We start from the raw sequence: 23,529 nt of genomic DNA on the forward strand, positions 1-23,529 counted from the left end.
GTCAGAGTGCTGAGTGCATTTCTTCCCTGTGTAAGGATGGCTTGGAATAAGCATGGGGTGTGATGAGACTTGATCACCTATGCTGATAAAGAATAAGGTCATCTCCACCTATGTTCTGCCCACATTGAGCTGGTTCCCAGACACTGAAGCCTGTGTGAGAATTAAGTATTCTCAGTATTCAGTGTGACACTCTGTACCTTGGAGGAACACCCAGCATCCCTATGTTCATCCTTGTAAAATGATTGTGTGATATCTAGTGCAAAGTTTGTCATGCCGGGTGTCTTCGGAAGGCTCATGATGCACTGAGCATTGTTGTTACAGTAATAGTATAGTAATATTATAGGTTATAATTTCATGTATGTAGTTATGAGGCTGAAAATGTATCCTCCTGGCTTAAAATAAGCCCAGGCGAAAACTCTCCAAGAGCAGAGAGGCAGTTCACACCTCATCATGGCAGGTATGGGACAAACCCAGCCCAGCCTCACAGGAACAAAGGACACTGGCCTAGGCAGCAACAAAATAATCTATTTGAATGAGTCACCCCCCTTCCTTTGGTCAATAAGGGACTACAATGAGGTAATTTTCACCTGACTCTGAAAGGAGTGGTGGGGGGGAAGCCAAGAGGGAAGAAAACATGATAAAAGGGAGAGGCATTTGCCATGCTCTCTCTCTCTCCCACCTACATCTGTAGACACCACACCAAGCCACTGAAGCGCTGATCAAAGAGGAGAGTCTGGCTGAAGAGCAACCAGCCAGCCTGTGGTGAGAAGCACCTGAGTTTGTAAAGGTATTGAAAGTGTTAAGATCAGCTTAGAACGCATTTTGCTTTTATTTCATTTGACCAAATATGACTTGTTATGCTTTGACTTATAATCACTAAAAATTTGTCTTTGTAGTTAATAAATCTGGTTTGAAGTGTGTCAGAGACTCCCTTTGGAATAACAAGCCTGATACATATCAATTTCTTTGTTAAATTGACGAACTCGTATAAGCTTGCAGCATCCAGCAGGCATAACTGAACATTGCAAGACGGAGGTTCCTAGGGTTGTGTCTGGGACCAGAGATATTGGCTAGTGTCATTTGCTTGCAAGTAGCTGGGAGCAGCTTATGCCACAGGCTGTGCATGAACAGCCCAGGAGTGGGGGTTCTCACAGCAGAGCAGGGTAAGGCTGGCTCCCAGAGTTAAGGATTGGAATAGCAGATCACTGGTCCAGATAACACCAGAGGGGAACGGCACAATGTGAAGTTTCTTGTTTTATATACCTGGCTCAGGACTCTATATGAACTAGCCTATTTGCTTTGAATTGATGTACATAATATCTCAGAGCCTACTGAGACATTTTCTGGTCTAAAAATATCCTCGTACAGCAGCTTTTTAGTTTTTCCTTGTTTTTTAAAGTTTTCAGGAAGGTTAATGCTATAATTAAATTACTAGGTTTCCAACTGACACTGGGTGGTTTTTCAAGAGTTTTCCAGGGAAGTTGTGGATAGATGAGAGTTTGCAATTCATATAGTGCTCAGATGTTTATTGTCTTAAAATATATAACTTCTTATGATGCACTTTAACACAATAAACTGTTTGTATATTAACATTATAATTTCCACCTAATACTATGAGTGCTTCAGTTATATTGCAGACTGCATACAGGGAATATGTGGTGCCTTTTGAGGTTTTTTTGAATTTAATTTCAAAATGAATTTGGGAAAATAACAAAATATATTACCTTCATGGTGAGAGGCAAAGCAAAAATAAAAAATTGAATAAAGCCCAGGTATAAGTATTAAATGCCCCTGCTGAGCAGGTTGTGGGGAGACATTTCATGCAAAAATTCATTAACTATTGTTTTTATTTATTTTTTTACGGGAAAATCCTCTTGGTACTTTCTGGTTCACAGAAAGCATCCGAGAATGTCGTCATTTCATTAAGTCAAAAGTATCTGCTACTGATCGTGTTCAGTTTTCATATAAAATTGTCAGGTCTTGTAAGAGGAATGGAGTTGAAACAGATTCAGTGATTGGAACCTAAAACTGCAAATCCAAGCAATGTTCTGGAGCTTCAGAAAGTGCATGAAATACCACTTAAAATCACTTGTGCATTTGGGCCCTTATATTATAATAGTATCTGCGCATGCAGCCCCTTGCATCTCTGGGGGAGCCCCATGACTTCAAGGTAAGATGCTGTCTACCTGGATCCAGTTGCAGGCTCAGGATCTTAGGTAGCTTGGATCTAGTTTTAGGCTTGGCAGCTTATGTAGCTATGGTGTGGACTGATTGCTTATTTGAATATTAGAAGTAAGCTACTGTGAATGCCCTCTGTCTTTTCCTCCCACTTAGGCTTCCAGAATTTGCTTATTCAACTTACAGGAACACCGTCCATTTGAATAAATGCTTCTTTCTGAACTTTTTTTATCTACTGTTATTGCAAGGAACACCTAAGATTAGAACTATAAAAAGAGGGAAGGAAAAAATGTTCCTTTCAGTTTAATTTGACAGTTCTTGATGTATTATTGGGTTCACTATTTTACCTGTTAGTCAGTCAGTTTCCCTTTTGTGAGTGTGGATCTTTCATACAGCAACACAGAAGAGAAACCATTTTAAAAATTAGGAAAATGTGTGCAGCCACAAAGATTGGTGCAGGTATTTGGGCAGGCATAATATCCAAAATAGCTTTTTTATTCTCTTCTACAATTGATATTTCAAGTTATTAGTATCCCTCTGACTGCCTGTTTTTCTAGATTTCACCTGGCTACCGTCCCTCTTACCTTTTAATATTAGAGTAGTTCTCTCATTCTCCTTTCATCTTTATCTTTGTGATACTTGGCTTCCTTTTCTGTTACCTATCTCAGTTGGAATTACCAGTTAGAGAGATGATACCGTAATTCAGCCTGGGCCTCATTCTCTTGGATGAAGGGAAGGTAAACTGATTTTCTTAGTTATGCTGGTTTTACACTGATGCAACGCCATAGACATCAGTGCAATTTTTCATGATTCTCAACATCATAAGTGAGAGAACAATCAGACACGGCATGTTAGCATTGTTATGCAGCCTCTGTTCTTCTGGTCCACTCCAGTATTCTGTAATTCCTTTCATAATATGATGTTACATTCCACCTATATTGAAATAATTGCTATTTTTAAAGAGCTTTAAAAACCTCTTTTGAGTTAATCTTATTTTTCATATTTCCATGGTGAAATGCTAAACAAAAGATGTGTTCAATTTATACCTCTTGCGTGCTACTGAAAGTTTTTCTTAAAATTCAACATAGAAATCAACTTTTATTCCATACTTCACAAAGAGAAAAGTCGTTTCCTACAGACAAAGGCATTTACTTTATTTTATTTTTCTACTATATTATATATAAAACAATTCTAACGTACTTTGTCTTCATCAGAATATTTGTTGGAGTGTGTGTATATGTGGAGGAAAGATTGCCCACAAAAATTGTTCTGACATTTTGTTTGATTTGCTTCTCTCTTTTCTCTCTTGATTAGACATGGCATGTGGTGTTTTATTAGAACATCAAAAAATATCTGAGAAGGAAACCCTGACATACCATAAAAGATGCACTAGAAGGGCTGGTTCCCTGATTTCTCAGGTATCATTGTGGAATTTAAGAATTTTTCCTCTGACTACAGATTTCCTCACATTTTCCCTCATACTATTCACACACTGGGATCCAAGACAATTTTTTCAACACAGCTAGGTCCAAAGCTTGGGGCAGCGGTAAATTTTGGAGTGGTTTCTCAACATGTCGTAATTACTTCAGTTGTTGCTCTTTGCTAAAGTTGATACCTGTGGGGCCCAAAGTGGAAACTAAGTTTCATTCACAGCTTATGAATGACTTCTTCTTCTCTCTCTTAGGGTCGCTCTTCTCTTTCCCAAGAGTAAATTCAATTCAGAATCAGACTTACTTGTTCATGTTACACTATAAATATTCTTTGGATTCCCCTCACCAACACTCACTTACAAATATATATTAGCTAAGAAACTGGCTCCCACAAAGGTTTTCTTCGTGTGTGCGTGTGTTGACTGTAGCGGAATGCTAGCTATTTTTTCAACAATTTTCTCTCCCTGCCAGTGCCTCCCCACCTGTCTCTTTCTTTTCGGCGTTTTCTTGCATATGTAGCAGCAAACTCTATACGCTGTTAGCCTAATGAGCTTCGCTTTCTTGCATAGGAGTTGATATGAAGCACATCAAGTTTCTTTGATGGGGAGGTGCTGAAGGTGCCTTCAGTTCAAAGTAGTAGTCTTGTCACACTGCTACATTCTCATTGCAAGTAAACTTGTTTTCATCTAGACACACACAGTGGTAGAAATAAACAAAGTTTGGCTCCTTATAAAAAGGCATCATTCTTTATTTTTCAGTAGCTCAGCTTTCCTCTAGTAAATTCTTGCATCAGCTCTCACTTGTGTTAATCCAGATGTTGACTAGATTCTGGGATTAACTGCACTCCTAAGGCTCCTTATACTCAAAATACCCAGGGGAACCCCCTCCTATGAGGGGGGGGGACAAGTTTGTTAGCATACGAATCAAAAAAGTTCCCCCTTAAGCATTCATAGATTCCTAGTTGTTTAACGCCAGAAGGGAATAGTTTGATCTTCTAGTCTCATCTCCTGCACAACACTGGTGATAAGACTTCCCTGAATTACTTACTGCTTGAAGTGCAATTTCTGTGCTTGAACTAGAGCACATATCTTTAAAAACAAAACAAAAAAAACCAAAATTGTTGGTGATGGAAAATTCACCACAACCTTGGTAAATTGTTCCAATGATTGATTAGCCTCATGGTTAAAAAGGTACTTATTTCTAGTCTGAATTTGTCTACTTTCAGCTTCCAGGTATTAGTTTTTGTTATACCATTTTCTGCACTCAAAAACAAAACAATGTAAAACTTTAGAGCCTACAAGTCCACTCAGTCCTACTTCTTGTTCAGTTAATTGTTTACCTTTATGGGAGATACTGCTGACTGCTTATATACAACGTCACCTGGAAGTCAGAACAAGCGTTCACATGACACTTTTGTAGCCGGCGTTGCAAGGTATTTATGTGCCAGATGCACTAAAGATTCATATGTCCCTCCATGCTTCAACCACCATTCCAGAAGACGTATCCATGCTAGTGACAGGTTCTGCTGGATAACAGTCCAAAGCAGAGCGGACTGACGCGTGTTCATTTTCATCATCTGAGTCAGATGCCACCAGCAGAAGGTTGATTTTCTTTTTTGGTGGTTCGGGTTCTGTAGTTTCCGCATTGGAGTGTTGCTCTTTTCAGATATCTGAAAAGAGCATTCTCCATATCTCATCCCTCTTGGATTTTGGAAGGCATTTCAGATTTACATTCTTCGCGTTTTGTCAAATCTGCTGTGAAAGTGTTCTTAAAATGAACATGTGTTGGGTCATCATCCGAGACTGCTATAACATGAAATATATAGCAGAATGTGGGTAAAACAGGACAGGAGACATACAGTTTTCCCCCAAGGCGTTCAGTCATAAATTTAATTAATGCATTATTTTTTTAATGAGCGTCATCAGCATGGAAGCATGTCCTCTGGAATGGTGTCCGAAGCATGGAGGGACATATGAATGTTTAGCATATCTGGCACATAGATACTTTGCAACGCTGGCTACAAAAGTGCCATGTGAACGCCTGTTCTGACTTTCAGGGGACATTGTAAATAAGAAACAGTCAACAGTATCTCCCGTAAAGGTAAACAAACTTGTTTGTCTTAGCAATTGGCTGAACAAGAAGTAGGACTGAGTGGACTTGTAGGCTCTAAAGTTTTACATTGTTTTGTTTGAGTGCAGTTATGTAACCAAAAAAAATCTATATTTCTAAGTTACACTTTCACGATGAAGAGATTGCACTGCAGTACTTGTATGAGGTGAATTGTAGAATACATTTTTTTATCATTTTTACAGTGCAAATATTTGTAATAAAAATAATATAAAGTGAGCACTGTACACTTTGTATTCTGTGTTGTAATAGAAATTAGTATATTTGAAAATGTAGAAAAAATCCAAAAATATTTAATAAATTTCAGTTGGTATTCTATTGTTTAACAGTGTGATTAATCACGATTCATTTTTTTAATTGCAGTTAATTTTTTTGAGTTAAACGCATGAGTTAACTGTGATTAATCGTCAGTCCTAGTAATTATATGATTAAAACTTAGCATACATATTTAATACACTTGTACTTTTCCAACGCCTTTTGCTATTAAATTCATGGGTTAGGACCATTTTAGTATACTTTTTGCTGTCATGATACAAATTTTAACATTTTAAAATAGAAAATTATTTTTACTGAAATCACAGGGGTGTGTGTATGTGCATGCACACACTTATGTATAAAAAGACACATTTTAAATAATAAATTGCACAGAATGCAATTAAGGCTAAGCTTCTCTCTCCCTCACCAGCACCACCACCAGTTCAGACTATTCGTGTGAGTTTATTTATGCTAGGAGAGGACACTTACCCACAAGCAGAGACTTTCCAATGTATGTCAAGCCCTGATATCTAACTCCACCCCTCACTTTCCCCTACACTTTTATATTTATGGATGTTTGTTCATAAATATTTAACGGGATTCAGGTTTCCACTTTGTTTAAGCAGTATTGACCATCTCTGTGGACTTGTTTACACTTAAATTACACTGCTCTACAGGCAAAATGCTTCTGAAATAAATGTAGTCCAACTTTACTAATTCTGGGTCACTGAGAACGAAAATGATGCTTAAAATTGTTGATTGGCTCTAGTTTTCAAGATATGCTATTGGGTCAGTATATATGACCCTTGACTTGGGAATGGCGGAGGATAAGTGAGTTATAAAGGGAAGGGATCTCAATTTAAACCAGAAATGACTAAAATACATCTTTGACTGGATCTATGAATAAATCTATGACTGGGTTTGGACAGTACTTGCTTTTTAGGCAAAACAATGAATGATGCAATCTGAAGCTGGTATTGCATCATACATGATATGAATTGCATCATGTTATTCCTAGAAGTCATGGATGATGCAATCATAACAAAGCTTACATCACTCTGCTGAACAAATTGCCCTATATCAGCTCTAGAAATCATACAGTGTCGTGCTCTCATTTGTCAGTGTTTGATTTTGCAAAGGGACACATTTCTGTTTAGCCAAAGTGAGCAGAGATGCCTCGTACTTGTGTGAACAGTGCAGATAACTTCTGCTATGTTTGTTGTGAAGTGACTTTTGCATCACAAAAGCGCAGTATAACCACTATGGTTAAGAAAGCCTATCACCTTTATTTTGGCTGCAAAATTGGAGATCAGGACAAGAGGTGGGCCCCACACATATGCTGCAACACTTGTGCAACAAATCTTCGCCAGTGGTTGAACAGGAAAAGGAAATCTATGCCTTTTGCAGTGCCAATGATTTGGAGAGAGCCAACAGATCATACCAGCAATTGTTACTTCTGCATGGTGCCTCCAGTTGGGAAAGGTGTGTCAAAGAAGAAAAAGTGGACTGTGCATTATCCAAACATTCCATCAGCTAAACGCCCAGTACCCCATGAAGAAGGACTGCCGGTTCCTGATGCACCAGAATCATTCTCACTTGAGTCAGATGAGGAAGAGGAAGAGGATGAAACTTCTGGTCCTGAACCATCAATGTCACAGGACCCACATTTTCTCCCATCCTCCTCCTCTGAACCACACCTCATAACACAAGGTGAACTGAATGACCTTGTCCTTGTCAGGGATTTGGAACTACCCAAGAGTAAGGCAGAGCTGTTGGGCTCCAGACTACAGCAGTGGAATCTCCTGGCAGGTGATGTTAGGGTTTCCATGTTCCGTGACCGTCAAAAGGATCTTGTCCCATTCTTCTTCATGGAAGGTGATCTTGTAGCCTGCAACAACATCGATGGTGTGATGGCAGCCCTCAACATCGTTCATGATCCAGATGAGTGGAGACTGTTCATTGATTCATCGAAGACTAGTCTTAAAGCTGTTTTACTGCATAATGGCAATGTTTTGCCATCAATTCCAGTTGGTCATGCAGTCCATATGAAGGAAACCTATGACAACATGAAACAACTTCTGAGGTGCATAAACTATGACCAACATCAGTGGCAGCTTTGTGGCGATTTGAAGGTTGTTGCTCTCTTGCTTGGTCTGCAGACTGGATACACAAAGTACTGCTGTTTTCTCTGCGAATGGGATAGTCGTGCCAAGAGATTCCCACTACATCAAGAAAGATTGGCCACTCCGACAGTCATTGGAGCCTGGGAGGAAAAGTGTTCAGCATCCACCACTTGTTGAATCAAGGAAGATTTTGTTACCACCCTTACACATCAAGCTGGGTCTGATGAAGAACTTTGTCAAGGCCATTGACAAAACACAAGCAGCTTTCAAGTACCTCCGTGGAAAATTTCCAAGGTTAAGTGAAGCTAAGATAAGGGAAGGTGTCTTTGTTGGTCCTCAGATTCGTGAATTTCTTTGAGATGATGCATTTGACCATGCACTGCGTGGCAAGGAAAAGACGGCATGGAAAGCCTTCCAGTTAGTGGCAATACATTTTCTCGGAAACAACAAGGCAGACAACTACAGATTGTTGGTGGAAAACCTCCTCAAGGCATACAAAAGCCTTGGTTGCAACATGTCACTAAAGATACATTTTTTGCACTCTCATCTAGATTTTTTTCCACCGAACTGCGGAGCAGTGAGCGGCGAGCGATTTCACCAGGACATAGCGTTTCTCCATTGTTGCAATCAGGGCAAATGGAGCCCATCAGTGCTTGCAGACTATTGCTGGAAAGTGACAAGAGATGCTCCATTTAATGAATACAAGAGACAAGCCAAGAAGCGCCGAGTAGACACTGAATAGGACTAAACTATGTACATAATAGTTTTTGCCTTTTGTTTCATAATAAATTTTAGTTATATAACCCTTTTGCTGATTTTTAAAGTGTTACATAAACAGGACAGGTGAAATATTATCATGTAAAGCAACCATAAACACATGAAAAGACCTAGGTTTACAATTTCTGATTAAAACTCTACTATCTACATAATATACATAGACATAAAATGTAAAAACTTAAATATCTTAGAAACAGTAGCCAATCAGTTGTTTTAATTGTCATATTTGAATTCAGCACATCAAAATACATAATAAATACCACATTTTATCTCTGAAGCAGACGACTTCTCAAAAACTGTAGACCAGTGTTACCTAAGCCGACAGGAGGGCTTCTTGAGAGCTCTCCCACTAACCAAGCGCTGTCTACACTAGGAAGTTAGGTAAGTTTAACTGCATCGCTGCATCACACCCCATAGCTATGTAGTTATACCAACTTAATTTCTTAGTGTAGATCAGGCCTAAAATTTTCAGCTAGATCAGGGACCAATCTTCTGTGCATAATTTGGCAATTCTTTGCAAAAGTGATATGATGTGTACAATACATTAATTTGGCTACAACTTGCTGTCCTCTCACTGTAAACATTATGGTAAGACATGTTATTTTCCTCTGAGACAGTAAGTTCTTCTCTGAATGATTGCTTATATCAGTTCCAATTAGACATGCACAGTCGTCGGAAAGCTTTTCCCTTAACAGCTCCCGTTGGGTCAGCTGTGGAGCCCCCTGGAGTTGCGCCTTCATGGCGCTGAATATAGGACCCTGCTGACCCGGCCCTTCCCCAGTTCCTTCTTACCACCAGGTTCCAGGCGAGGTTCTCTGACACCATTGGGGCGATGATCACTAGAGTGGCACCAGTTCCCCACACCAGCTCCCTGGCACCAGTTCCCTGCAATACCCATTGGTGCCACCATGGTCCTTACGGTCAAGATTGGCCTCATTGGACACGGACTCTTTCTACTCCAGAAGCAGCTGTCATAGGTCAAGTAGGCACTGATGTGATGCACCAGTGATTCCCTGGCACCTCTAGTGGCAGCCGTCTGCACAGTGGCCCTTTTGGACCCTCTAGGCTTATCACCAGGCTCAGGGCACCCCTTCCAGAGGATCCCAGTCGGTGGCCTCTGAAAATCAAGCTCTGCCACTGCCCACAGACTGACCTATGTATGCCTCAGGGCTCTGAGATGATGCCGGCAGAAGGACCGACTCCCACCCAGGCCACCGCTACCGTGACATTGGCAGATGCCAATATCCCCGGTACTGGTCAGGAGGGTGCAAGAGAACTGGAGGGTCAGGAAGACCCTGCACTGCCTCTGGCCTCATCATTCTCATTCCCAGACAAGGCAGTGACTGGGACTTCAGCCTCAGGACCACCCCCGATTGACCACAGAGCCCACCAAGACCTGCTGTGCAGGATTGTCTGCAATATGGGGTTGGAAGAGGTGGTCAAACCTGAGGACCCCATGCTGGACATTTTGGCACCAGAGGGGCCAACTAGAGTTGCTCTGCTAGTGATGAAAACTATCCACAGCAATATCAAGACTCTGTGGCAGACCCCAGCATCCGTTCTGCCTACTGCAAAAGGGGTGGAATGGAAATACCTTGTACCTTCTAAAGCATGGGTCTCAAACACAAGCTCCCCGTGCCCCTCCTCCCCGCCTACCTGCAGGATTGCCCCCTGTGGTGCTGCGAGCCCTGCGCCGCTCTCTGAAGCAGCTGGCAGCACGCCCCTTCAGTCCAGGGGGGAGGGACAAAGAGGCCGAGGGCTCCTGCATTGTCTCCTTCCAGGCACCACCCCCGCAGCTCCCGTTGGCCGGGAACAGGTAACCGCAGCCAGTGGGAGATTTGTGGGAGGTACCTGGAGGAGCGGCAAGAGCAGCAGACGCATGGAACCCTGATCCCCTCCCCTTTTCCCCCAGGGGCTGCAGGGACACAGTTCCAGTTGCTTCCTGGAATGGAGCAGCGTGGGGCCAGGGGCCAGGGCAGGCCGGCAGGGAGCCTTCCCTGGCCCCAGTGCGTGCCACTGGAGCTGCTCTAGGTAAGCGGCGCCAGGCTGGAGCTCGCACCCTGAGCCCCCTCTGCACCCCAACTCCCTGCCCTGAGCCCCCTGCCGCATCCCGCACCCCTCCTGTACCCCACCCCTGCCCTGAGCCCCCTGCCGCATCCCGCACCCCTCCTGCACCCCAACCCCCTGCCCTGAGCCCCTTGCTGCACCCCTTCTGCACTCCCTGCCCTGAGCCACCTGCTGCACCCTGCACCCCGACCCGTGCCGCACCCCGACCCGTGCCACACCCCTCACCCTCTTGCACCCCACACACCAACTCCCTGCTCTGAGCCCCCTGCCGCACCCTGCACACCTCCTGTATCCCCTGGGGCAGCGTTGGGGTGGGGACTTTGGGGAAGGGGTTGGAATGGGCGAGGAAGGGGTTGGAATGGGGCAGGGCCTAATGGAAAGGGTGGAGTGGGGGTGGGGCCAGAGGCAGCGAGGGGTGCGTGTCAGTGATGCGGCCCTCTGGCCAATGCACTAGTCCTCATGTGGCCCTCAAGGTCATTTGAGTTTGATACCCCTGTTCTAAAGGGTATGAGTACCTCTTCTCACACTCGCAGCCCTGCTCTTTGGTGGTGTCCAACTCCTAAATCTAAGGATCAAAAAGGATGGACCTTTTTGGAAGAAAAGGTATACTCAATTGGGAGCCTGGAGCTGAGGATAGCTAACCAGCAACTCTTATAACTTCAACTCTTGGGCCTCTATGTTGACATTTAAGGAGTTGGTGCCAACGGACTCCAGAGCTGAGTTTGCAGCAGATCTTACAAGACCTGCCCTTTGACGGGGCAGTCCTATTCTCAGAGCAGATGGATCCAGGCTGCACAGCTTAAAAGCCTACCAGGCGACCAGGAGATAGTTGGGCATACATACCCCGGCAACCCAGTGCAGGCATTTTAAGCCACAACAATGCTCCTCTCCTCCTCGGCCGAGGCAGGACTTCTATAGATGGAGGGGTAAAAATGGCGGGCAAAAGTCTTCCCATCTGCCCCCTCTCCCTCTGGGCAGGGCCAGGGCCTGACTAAGCTATCGTCAGGCTCAAAACAGGTCTTTTGCAGGGTCACCTGAGGACAGCACATCAGCCATGTCACCAGATCCTTCCCCTTGTTTCTTGAATCATCTTTCCCACTTCTGCCATTCTTGGTCCCAAATAACATCGGACTACTGGGTTCTTTGCACGGTAGAAGTGGGATATTCTCTCCAATTTTGCTCCTCCCCTCCCCGTCCCTCTTCAGGGACCCTTCTCATGAGCAACTCCTTATCCAGGAGCTGCAGGCACTCCTTGCCATGGGAGCAGTGGAGGAGATTCCTCAGGGGCAAGGGATTATATTTCTGTTGTTTCTTAATCCCCAAGCCTTTGGGGGTCTCAGACCCACTGTAGTTGACTGCAAACATTATCAGTTCACAGTCCTCTCCTTCGGCCTGTTGACGGCCCCCTGAGTGTTCACCAAGTGCATGATGGTCGTAACAGCCTTCCTCCAAAAGAGGCAGGTGCAGGTATACCCCTACCTTGATGACTGGCTGCTCAAGGGACACACCAGGGAACAGGTGGAGTCTTGCGTCTGATTGGTCACATCCACTTTCGAGAGTCTGGATCTCCTCCTCATCGTGAGCAAGTCTACTTCGGGGCAGTATTGGACTTGATACAACCGAGAGCGTTTCTGCCAGATGCCCACTTCCAAGTGATGGCAGACGTTATTCAGGGCCTCAGGTGGTACCCGTCCACTACAGCAGGAGGATGCCTGAGCCTCTTCTGCCACATGGCAGCCTGCATCTACATGGTCTGGCATGCCAGAATGAGGCTCAGACCTCTCCAAGCGTGGCTCGCTTTGGTCTACCGCCCAGGGCGCAACAGCCTGGACTCTGGTCACTGACAGTGTGCGAGGGAGTCCCCTTCAACAGCCCCCAGCCCTCCTTGTCCCTGGTAATGGACAGGTCAGCTCTGGGATGGGGTGCGTATTTGGGACACTTCCAAACGCAGGGCCTATGGTTGCAGGTCGAGCTTTCACTCCATATCAATGACAAGGAGTTGAGGGCTGTGCATCTAACATCCCAAACCTTTCAGGTCCGGCTACAGGGGCAGTGCATGGCAGTGATGACAGACAACGCTACTGCCATGCTTTACATCAACAAGTAAGGGGGAGCCCATTCCTCTCCACTATGTCAGGAAGCCCTCTAGCTCTGGGAGTTCTGCATAGCCCATTCCATTCACCTGAAGGCATCCTATCTCCAAGGAGCTCAGAATGAACTAGCAGACCACCTCAGCAGGTCCTTTCGCAACCACAAGTGGTCCATCCGCCCAAATGTCATATTCTCCATCTTCCAGAGGTGGGGGCTTCCCCAGGTTGATCTGTTTGCCACCTGGAGCAACAGAAAGTGCCCACAATTCTGTTCCTTCTGGAAACATAGCCCAGACTCTCTTGCAGACACATTCCTGATCCCCTGGACAGAAACTCTGTTGTATGCTTTTCCGCCGATCCTTCTCATAAACAAAGTCCTACTCAAGACCCACAGAAACAGGCAAGGCACCGGCATTAGCAGACTCACAAACTTAATTTATAGAGTTGAGTGCAATTTTCAAACTACGGGATATGAAAGAGAGAAACTGGGCAGCAGTATTTTTATTTTAACAAACATAATTGTCAGGGTCGTCTTTAAGTGAGAGTTCTCTTCCAAAGAAGTAGTTTGTCTTAATATAACACCACGCTCCTGGAGCTGTTGGTGGATGCCTCGATCACACTGCCACTACTCCCAGACCTGATCACACAGGACCACAGTCACCTCCAGTCCCTCCACCTCACGCCCTGGAAGCTTCATGGCTAGTCCCCGTGGAGCTCCTGTGCTCGGAACTGGTAAGAGAGGTCCTGCTTGGCAGCAGAAAACTCTCCACTAGGGCCACATATCTAGCACAGTGGAAAAGGTTCACATTCTGGTGTGCTCAGCATTGCACACCTCTGCTCCAGGCATCCATACCACTCATCCTGGAGTACCTGCTGCACCTAGAACAGCATGGTCTTGCAGGGTCATCCATCAAGGTGTGCCTTGCAGCTATTTTGGCCTTCCAGCTGGGAGCGGCCAGATGTTCAATCTTCGCCAATCCTATGGTTGCCCATTCCCTCAAGGGCTTGGAGCGATTATACCCACAGGTTAGACAACCGCTCACTGTGTGGGACCTTAACCTGGTCCTCTCCAGGCTAATGGCTCCTCCCTTTGAACCACTGGTGACTTGCTCCCTTCTCTACTTCTCATGGAAGGTTGCCTTCCTGGTTGCCATTACCTCATCAAGGAGGGTGTTGGAGTTAAAGGCCCTCACTTCCAACCCTCCTCCCCCCCACCTCCGGTTTTCCATAAGGACAAGGTACAACTCAGACCTCACCTGGCCTTCCTTCCAAAGGTGGTGTCATATTTTCACACCAACTGGGACGTTTTTCTTCCTGTCTTCTTCCCTAAGCCTCACACTAATGTCCGAGAACAGAGGCTCCACTCGCTGGATGTTCGGTGGGTGCTAGCTTTTTACATTGCACGAAGCTGTTCCGGAAATCGAACTAGCTGTTCATGGCGGTTGCGGACTGTATGAAAGGCCTCCCAGTCTCATCTCAGAGGATCTTGTCGTGGATCACGTTCCTTATCCAGACATGCTACAAGCTGGCCAACGTTCCAGCCCCAACCCTCACAGCACACTCCACAAGGGCGCAGGCTTCTTTGGCGGCGTTCCTGACTCGGGTTCCAATACGAGAGATCTGCAGGGCGGCAATATGGTCCTCGGTACACACGTTCACCTCTCATTACGCCATCATCCAACACACCAGAGATGACGCAGCATTCGGCAGAGCGGTGCTCCAGTCAATGATTCCATAACTCTGACTCCACCGCCTAGATAGGGCTTGGGAGTCACCTAAATGGAATTGATCTGAGCAATCACTCGAAGAAGAAAAAACGGTTACTCACCTTCTTGTAACTGTTCTTCGAGATATGGTGCTCATATCCATTCCAATACTACTTGTCTGTCGGAGTAGCCAGCAATAAGGAACTGGGGCCGGGTCGGCAGGGTCCTGTATTCATGAAGGCACCACTCCAGGGGGCTCCACAGCTGACCCAACAGCAGCTGTTAAGGGAAAACTTTCTGACAACTGGGCACACGGCACGTGCACACCTAATTTGAATCGATATGAACAACACATCTCGAAGAACAACAGTTAAAGAAGATTAGTAACTGTTTTTTATGCAGGAGAGATCTGTTCCCTTAGATGAATTCAAGGTATGTAATAATCTACAATGTAATTCACTGAAGCAATGAATTTAGTATGTTCTGGATATTATTATTACTCTTGTCATTGCACCAAATCTGCAAAATACTTTTTAAATGTTAACATAAAACTAATCTTTTAAAGGTAAATTGGATTTGTGTTTCTAAGTCTCTAGTTTTATGGAATTATTGTGTTTTTGATAGTATTATTGTATTAGATAGTAATTCATGTGTTTAAAATATTCCTTTTAAAATATTCCCCTTTTGAAGGTGACCTGAGAGAAAAATTTAATACCAGCAATTTTAGAAATATGTGCTGCAAGCTCTCAAGTAACCAGGATATGAGGAGAATTTTTTAATATCTTTCAGTTAAAACCTAGCAATTTGTAATTTTTTTTAAAGCCTGAGTTTGGACTTTTCATTTCTTCCAGGGCACTGGTTAGATGAGAGTTCAAAGTCTTAAACTTGCTGAGATAAAGTCTCATGAATGGAAGATAGGGATTATTGTGGTAGTGTTAGTTTTAACAGTGTGTTTTTATTTTTAGTAGACTCACAAACTTAATTTATAGAGTTGAGTGCAATTTTCAAACTACGGGATATGAAAGAAAATGAAACTGGGCAGCAGTATTTTTATTTTAACAAACACAATTGTCAGGGTCTTCTTTTAGTGAGAGTTCTCTTCCAAAGAAGTAGTTTGTCTTATTAAAGTATGAATTTTGTTATATTGTTAAATTCATCCTGTTTTCTGTCTCCGGCATTTAATAGTTTTTTTCAGGCTGTCTGTCCTGTGACCCATATCTTTATGGGAAAACAGGATTATGGGTTTACATGGTAAAACTAGTCAACTATAAATTCATCATTTAATGTTGACTTATTTACAGACGTCTTTGCCTTCTAAAGCTGCTGTGGATTTCTATCCTGACTGCAATTGACAGTTTACTTAGAAAATAATCTTAACAGCAGTTAATACTTTTTTAACAGGAGATTTATTTTATCAAAATTTTCAAAAATGGCCAATGATTTTGGGTACCTCCATATTTGGGTGCCCATCTGAGAAACCATGGGCCTAGTTCTCAGATGTGCTGAGTTTCCACAACTACAGCAAAAGCTAGTGGGAGCTGCAGATTCAGCAACTCTGAAAACCAGGTCCAATGTGTCATCAGTTGGGTACCTAAAATCACTGGCAACTATTGAAACATTGGATTCAGACAGTTCTACACTACAAATTTTTGCTGGCATAGTTATGTTGGTCAGAAATGTGATGAGCTGTGATCCCTGACTGACATAATTGTACCAGCAAAAGCCACTAGTGTAAACACAGTTATATGAGCAAAAATCTGTTTTTGCCAGAATAGCTTGGTCTGGAATAAGGGGCTAGGGGCTGGAATAAGCTATGCCAGTTAAAGCGTAGTTTTTCCATCATAACAGTGGTCCCACTAGGAAGCTTTTCTCATGTGGTATACCAGTATAGCTATACCGGCAAAGCCTTCCAAATGCATAACTGGCCTTAATATCTAGATAAAAGTAAAATAGTCACATCAGTGAGACTTGCAATAAAATTTAATGTCCACATTGTGAAACTAGACAAAACACTATTTAATAACTGAATACTATGGTTTGTTTTCATATGTGCTAAACATAGCACAAGGGAATTCTCTTCAAGTATCTGATCTTGCAAGGTGCTGAGTGCCCTCATCTCGCATTGGTATCAGGGGGAGTTGAGGATGCTCAGCATCTTGGAGGAGGAGGAGGAGGTTAGCATCTCACAGGATCAGGTCTCAAGGGACTGATGTAGAATAGTCCTCAGTATGAGGCTGTATAGAAATGATTTGGGGGGAGTCATGGGTGTGAATTATCAGCTTCTTGCAGCAGAGACTCTCTTACTCTTGTCTGTACAGTGCCTGTCAGAGTGGGAACTCTTATCTGTCTGGGGCCTGTAGGTGCTATTGTAGTGCAAAAGATTAATAATAATAAATTACACCATACTACTGAGTACAAATGAAAACATGGTCTTGATGGACCTGGTTAATTGCCCATTGAAGTGAATGGGGAAACTTCAGTGGGGGATGGGGCAGGCTAATTCCCATATTTCCCTGTTCAGTCTACCTTCTCTACAATGGGGAAAGAAACGAAAATGAACACATGTAAAAATAATTACTTGCAAAGAAAAGAATAATCTTATCTTTGAAATCTTATCTTTGAAACAAATTCACTTTCTCCCACTCCAAACCCAAAGGTAGAGAGCACTTTATAGAGCAAAAGGATTCAACCCTTGCCTTGAAAACCTTATAGTCTAAGGTTAGACATAGCATGAAAAACAATAATTGACAAAATGTGGGGGAGTTAAGAAAAGTAAGGATAAAAAAAAATTGTAGTAATTATGTACACATCGTGAAGGCTTTGTGATTCTTTGATAATGTACGTACACCTCTACCCCGATAGAACATGACCCGACATAACGTGGTAAAGCAGCGGGGAGCCCTGGGCCCTTTAAATCCCCACCCGAGCCCTGCTGCCAGAGCTCCAGCGGTGATTTAAAGGGACCAGGGGCTTCCCGCAGTGGCTGGAGCATCGGGCCCTTTAAATCACCGTCAGGGAAGGCGGTCCAGTCCGGCACGCCGTACCGGACCAAACCTGATATAAGGCAGTCTCACCTATAAGGCGGTGAGATTTTTTTGGCTCTCGAGGACCGTGTTATATCGGGGTAGAGGGTGTAATTATAATTGCATTTTTGTCTGTATCCACAGCAGAGAGTTTAGGTGAAGGAAGATAATGTCAAGCATTTTTATTGGTTTATTTCATTAATTGAACTGTTAAGTTGCAGTCCATAATTATACAAGGGACACACGATATACAGAATGCTCTGTAATTTTGAAAGGGAGAAAAAAAGAATCTGAACTGAATTTCCCCTGCAATATAGGTTGTTGCATAATCAAGTCCAAAATTGAATGAGATGAACAACTTTTATGCATAAAATGCAAATTCAAATATCAGTATTATTGATGAGATTCATAAAATAACATCCAGAAAACAAACCGGCTATAAACAAACTATTACAAGATCTATTCTAGGATGTTAGTATTTTGGATTCATCTGAGTGGAGATTGTCATGCAAACAAGGGTGTCATGGTTCAAAATAGGGACAGTCAGCTAAATTAAAAGAAACATTGTTGAGAAATTACTTTTGTCTTTTTTCTTCACATACTCTCAAAATGCAGTCCATCCTGTGATATAATGACGATGGTTGTTGTCTCTGCATCTGTGATAAATGAAGTGGGTACGGCTATCTCCCTTTTATGGACACCCAGCCAGCCAGTTAGCTATAAAATCCCTGTTAGTAGCTGTTCTCTACTTGCTTTACCTGTAAAGGGTTAAGAAGTCCATAGTAAAAGGAAGGGAGTGGGCACCTGACCAAAAGAGCCCATGGGAAGGCTAGAATCTTTTAAAATTGGGGAAAAAACTTCCCCTTTGTCTGTGTTATTCTCCCAGAGCGTGGAAAGAGGGCTGGAGCTATGCTGTAAAAAGCTTTGGGCCAGGTATGAAAAATCATCAGATCGTACCTAGAAACTACTCATTTGAAACCCCAGATATGCAAGTAGATCAGGAAACGTCTAGGAAGACGTGATTAGATTTCTCTTTTATTTCTTTATGGCTTGTGCACTCCTCTTTGCTAACTCCAGGTGCTTTTGTTTTGCTTGTAACCTTTAAGCTGGACCTCAAGAGAGTGTTGGGTTGGGGTGGCTGGAGGAGGAGGCGAAGAGACGCAGAGGGTGAGTGAAGGAGAGGGCACAGAAGCGTACGTGATGGGGAGGGGACTGAGTGGGGCTGGGGTGAAGCTGAGTGAGGGCAGACCTGGGGGTGGGGCTATGGTCCAGGCATATGCTGCCCCCCCCAATGGAGGAGTCAGGTGCTGCCCATGGGTACGTTAAAAGTTGTTGACTTGAGTTTTTTCCACACTGAGTTAAAGAATAGGGTTTTAAACATTTTTATGATTTCAGCATTTAAGGTTCTGAAAATCTAATATTCAGTTCTGGTTGTGATTTTAAAGAAGGACTCATTTAGTGTGCAAATGTATCTTTATGTGCAAGTGTCTGGTTTAGATAGAAACCCTTTGTTTTCTGCTTGATCAAGTATATGAAGCTCAGTAGGTGTTATGGCTCTAACGGATAAATTTATGAGAGACATGCCAGATCATCAGCCTCTGGCAATACAAACTCTGCCTCCCAGGCTTCTGCAGGCCTTGCTCTCTGTACAGGTTAACGAAAGGCACACACCAACCCCGAGTCCTCAGAAAGTTCCCTGTAGTATCCTGCCCCATATCCACTGAACACTCAGAATGATCAGGTCTGCTGTTCCCAAAGGAACAATATACACCAGCTTGTAAGAGTCAGCTCAGGACCACCACTTTTCTTAACACCAGAACTTTGATAATAAGCATTCTTGTTTTCATTATAAATATATCTAAGAGCAGAGATTCAAGTGATAGTAAGAATATTGGAAACAGTTTCCTATAAAACAATCATAGAATGCTTTTATAAACTAAATTTAACTAACAAGTTAAGCTTCTTCAGACAGGAAGATATCTCACCTGAAGTTTTCTCTGATTTTTTTTTTAACCAAGCCTGGTTGAGACCCCTGCTTCCTCTTCCTGTGACTTTTCTCTCTTTGAAGTTTTCACAATCCTTCATTAGCGTTCAGTTCATACTGATGAGAGGAGACCCATTGTCAACTATATAATAATTAATTTACATGTAACAGCCAGCTAGATAAATATTTCTTGTCTGACAGAACCTGTTTTTCACCTTAGCTGGTAACCAGTGCCTAAACAGACTGCACATATTTCACAAGGATTGCTTTTATTTGAGACTCCACATGACATTTTCTGGCTAACTAGAATGCACATACCAGACTCAGGAGATTCCTGTAACCCCTGGGCACTCCCTTGCTAATTGGCATGAAGAGATTCTTGCATCACAGGGTCGTTAAAGTTGAATATGCCAAAAACATGACCAACTGTGCTGATTCAGTGATTCTGAGGAGATGAGGAATACAAATATACTGGAGTTATTAGATTAGAAGCCAATCATAAAAGCCCAGTAATAAATCCTGAAGTTGACATGGCTAGCAAAAGCTCTCCTTTAGCTCTTAAGACTGCACAGTATTTTTGGTGTCATTTGGGGAATGCTTACCCATAGAAATGAAAACAAATTCTTAAGTTCCTTGGAGAAAATAAATTACGTTCATAGTAGCTAAATAGAGAAAACTAGGGAGCATGACCATTTTGGCTAAATGAACTTTATCTGCCCCATTGACTGATGGAGGTCTGCAAGAGCAGAAAGACCTCCAACTGTGGTATGTAAGAAGGTTTTTCTAATGTTTTCTAGAAGTAGAAGGGGCATTATGTTAATGTCCAATCATGCATGAGTATTCAGAAGAGCATAATATCTGTGAGCAATATCATATCAGAGGATTTAGTTGAGAAATTTATTCAGTTCACTTTATTTGTATGTATATCCTGTATCTTTCACATTATATGGAATAAACTTGTAAGGAAAGGCAATTCAAGTATCAACCAGTTTGGCTGTGCAGATACAGATTTGCAACCTACTATAACAACAAAAGGAGTAATGCAGACATTAAATTCAAAAGATCTGAGACAATTTCTTTACCCTAAACCAAAAATGACTTATGTTGGGACATTAAAAAAAAATCTGAAAAATGTTTATAATAAGGCATGAATGTTTTTAGTGTATGACACTGGTGCCAGAATATGTACTTGCCCTGATTTTCTCAGATTAATAGAAATTGGCATTCTAAATTCTCTCTCTCTCGTGAGAGAAATAAGAATTTCTACAAATTTAGAGATTCCTTTTAATTAGGAAGCAAGAGTAGTTTTGAATTATTTGCTCCCATTGGGTGCAACAGCTAACAGATTGTTTTTAATTATCTCTTTTCAAGATGGCTGAGTTGATGCAAATGTTTTCCTGTGGTACAGCTTGAAATTTGTAGGAAACAATAAAACCGTGTTTGGCAGAAATTTCTGACATCTGTTGCTGAAATTTTATGGTTCTTGCTTCCTGATTGCTTAGAAAAATTGTTGTTCTGAAAGGATCTTCTTTGAAATGTTGTATTGAGTCCATACAATGTACTGGTTGTACATCTAGTGTACAAATTTCCACTACAGATAAAACCATCAGACTACTTTAGTCTGTGACTTAATATCTGAATCCAAGTCTCCAGAAGCAAGGGCTAGTGCTTTCACTTATTACATCACCTCAGGCCCATACACCCACCTTTTAAATTTAGCCTGGTTGGGTCAACATAAGCTGCTTTGTGTTAACTTAGCTGTGGAAGTGTTTTTGCTTAAATTTGGCTCCTGATGTCGTAAGTGCCTCTCCATGCCGATTTAGTAACACCACCTCCCTGAGTGGCGTAGAGTAATGGTTGATGATGCAGTGTAGTCACTGTGTTGCTTACATCAACTGTTTCTGGCTTTCAGAAGCCATCCCACAGTGCCCCACACTGACAATACAATAGAAACCAAGTGCTCCTGGTGAGGATGCTCACCACTGGTACAAGAAGCCAAGTGTGCGTGCGCACACAAGCAATTTAAAAACTGTAGTGTCTGTTGACGTATGTTAGGTTGACATAATTTTGTAGTGTAGACATGGCCCAAGTCTTTTAAAGATCTGGGTGAAATCCTGGACTCAATAAATTCAGTGGGAGTTTTGCCTTCAGGGGAGCCAGGATTTTACGCCTTATTCTTCAACTGTCCTCAGCTGATCGTGGTATTTTTCTAACTACCTCCCACCCAAAATTATTTTTAAATTGTAATTTTATATCTAATTGTATTTTTGGTATTTTGGGTGGGGACTTATATTGTGTTTTATGACCCCTTTATTAATATATGTTCATAGTGTGAGCAGATGCCTAGTGCACCTTGGAAGGGAGAAGAGGGTACTTGATGCAACAGAATTATCATAATTACACTGAGAGCCACAGTATCCTTCTCCATCCCTTAATACTCCCTTTATACTTCTTTACATGCTGATGAAAATGAACCCTTCACTATTGAGATCCTTCTACCCCCAACCAATAGAAAATTGTATAAGGGAGATATTGCTTGCCAGCAGACTTACACTGTGTATACTTGCTCAGTTTATTTTTTAAAATGTATAATCAGTGTAACTTGCATGCACAGTAACACTGAACACTCAGAGTAGCAGCCGTGTTAGTCTGTATCCGCAAAAAAAAAACCCAAAAAACCCAGGAGTACTTGTGGCACCTTAAAGACTAACAAATTTATTTAAGCATGAGCTTTCGTGAGCTACAGCTCACTTCTTCGGATGCATAGAATGGAACACACAGACAGGGGATATTTATCACTTCAAAAAGTTTTTTTCCTCCTGCTAAGGATAGCTCATCTCAATTGTTTAGACTCTGCCTGTTGGTATGCATACTTCCACCTTTTCATGTTCTCTGTATGTATAAATATCCCCTGTCTGTGTGTTCCATTCTATGCATCCGAAGAAGTACTCCTGTTTTTTTTTTACTGAACACTCAGTATATGCCATTGTTAACTATACATAGTTCCTATTGAGACAAGGTGGGTGAGGTAGTATCTTTTACAGCTGGTCCAATAAAAGATATTACCATACCTCACCCACCTTCTCTCTAATGTACTGGGAACAGCACAGCTACAACAACGCTGCATACATTATTCCTATAGTACATTTTATTATTTGTGGTTTTTGCACATAGAGGCCTTAATGAAGAGTCACATTGTGAAAAATTTTACACGCAGACATTCGCTGCCCCAAAGAGTTTACAGTCTCTTGCAACAAGATATAACGTGGACAAAATAAACACATGGTAAGTGAAGGAGAAGGTGAAGGTAGTAACAGTGAAATGAATGAGTTTTGCGCTGTGAGCAGTAGTCACAGCTAGCCACCTGCTTAGCTGTGGTCACATAAGTTTTGGAAATCAGACTCTATAATATACATTGACTTTTCCCATGAGCTGAAAGATAAATCCTCTAACAAGTATGTTTAGTGGATCCCTGACCTTGAGACATTTTCAATAAAAATGGGAAGTGAAGAAAAAATGTAGAGTGGAATGTGCTACAAAAAGTATCCTTTTGTTCTGGGTAAATTAGCTTTTAAATATTGTTTTCAAAACACTTATTTTATTATTTCTCTAGGTAGAGCTTTCTTTGCTGACTTGTTAATGTTTGTTTTTTATTAAATATGCTTACACATGTCTTTGAGCTTACCATTACATTTCAAGTATTTAGAGACCCAGGATATATTGTATAAATACATTGTATGGCAGAATTGGGGTTACAAACCTGCCAATT

The 23,529-nt window shown here is 42.5% G+C and overlaps 1 protein-coding gene across 7 annotated transcripts in view; it reads left to right on the forward strand.

Moving 5' to 3' along the window:
• PIP4K2A (phosphatidylinositol-5-phosphate 4-kinase type 2 alpha) overlaps positions 1-23,529 on the forward strand; it is a 194,382-nt gene that overhangs the window by 60,756 nt on the left and 110,097 nt on the right. Inside the window, exon 4 of one of the 7 annotated variants that reach the window (XM_039523540.1) lies at positions 3,493-3,596. The exons of the other annotated variants lie outside the window; for them this stretch is intronic. Within the exon in view, the coding sequence (XP_039379474.1) occupies positions 3,493-3,596 (104 nt within the window). The remainder of the gene's footprint in view (positions 1-3,492; positions 3,597-23,529) is intronic. 7 annotated transcript variants of the gene reach the window in all.

Source organism: Mauremys reevesii, linkage group 2, assembly GCF_016161935.1.
Source record: "Mauremys reevesii isolate NIE-2019 linkage group 2, ASM1616193v1, whole genome shotgun sequence".
Taxonomy (NCBI): Eukaryota; Metazoa; Chordata; order Testudines; family Geoemydidae; genus Mauremys; species Mauremys reevesii.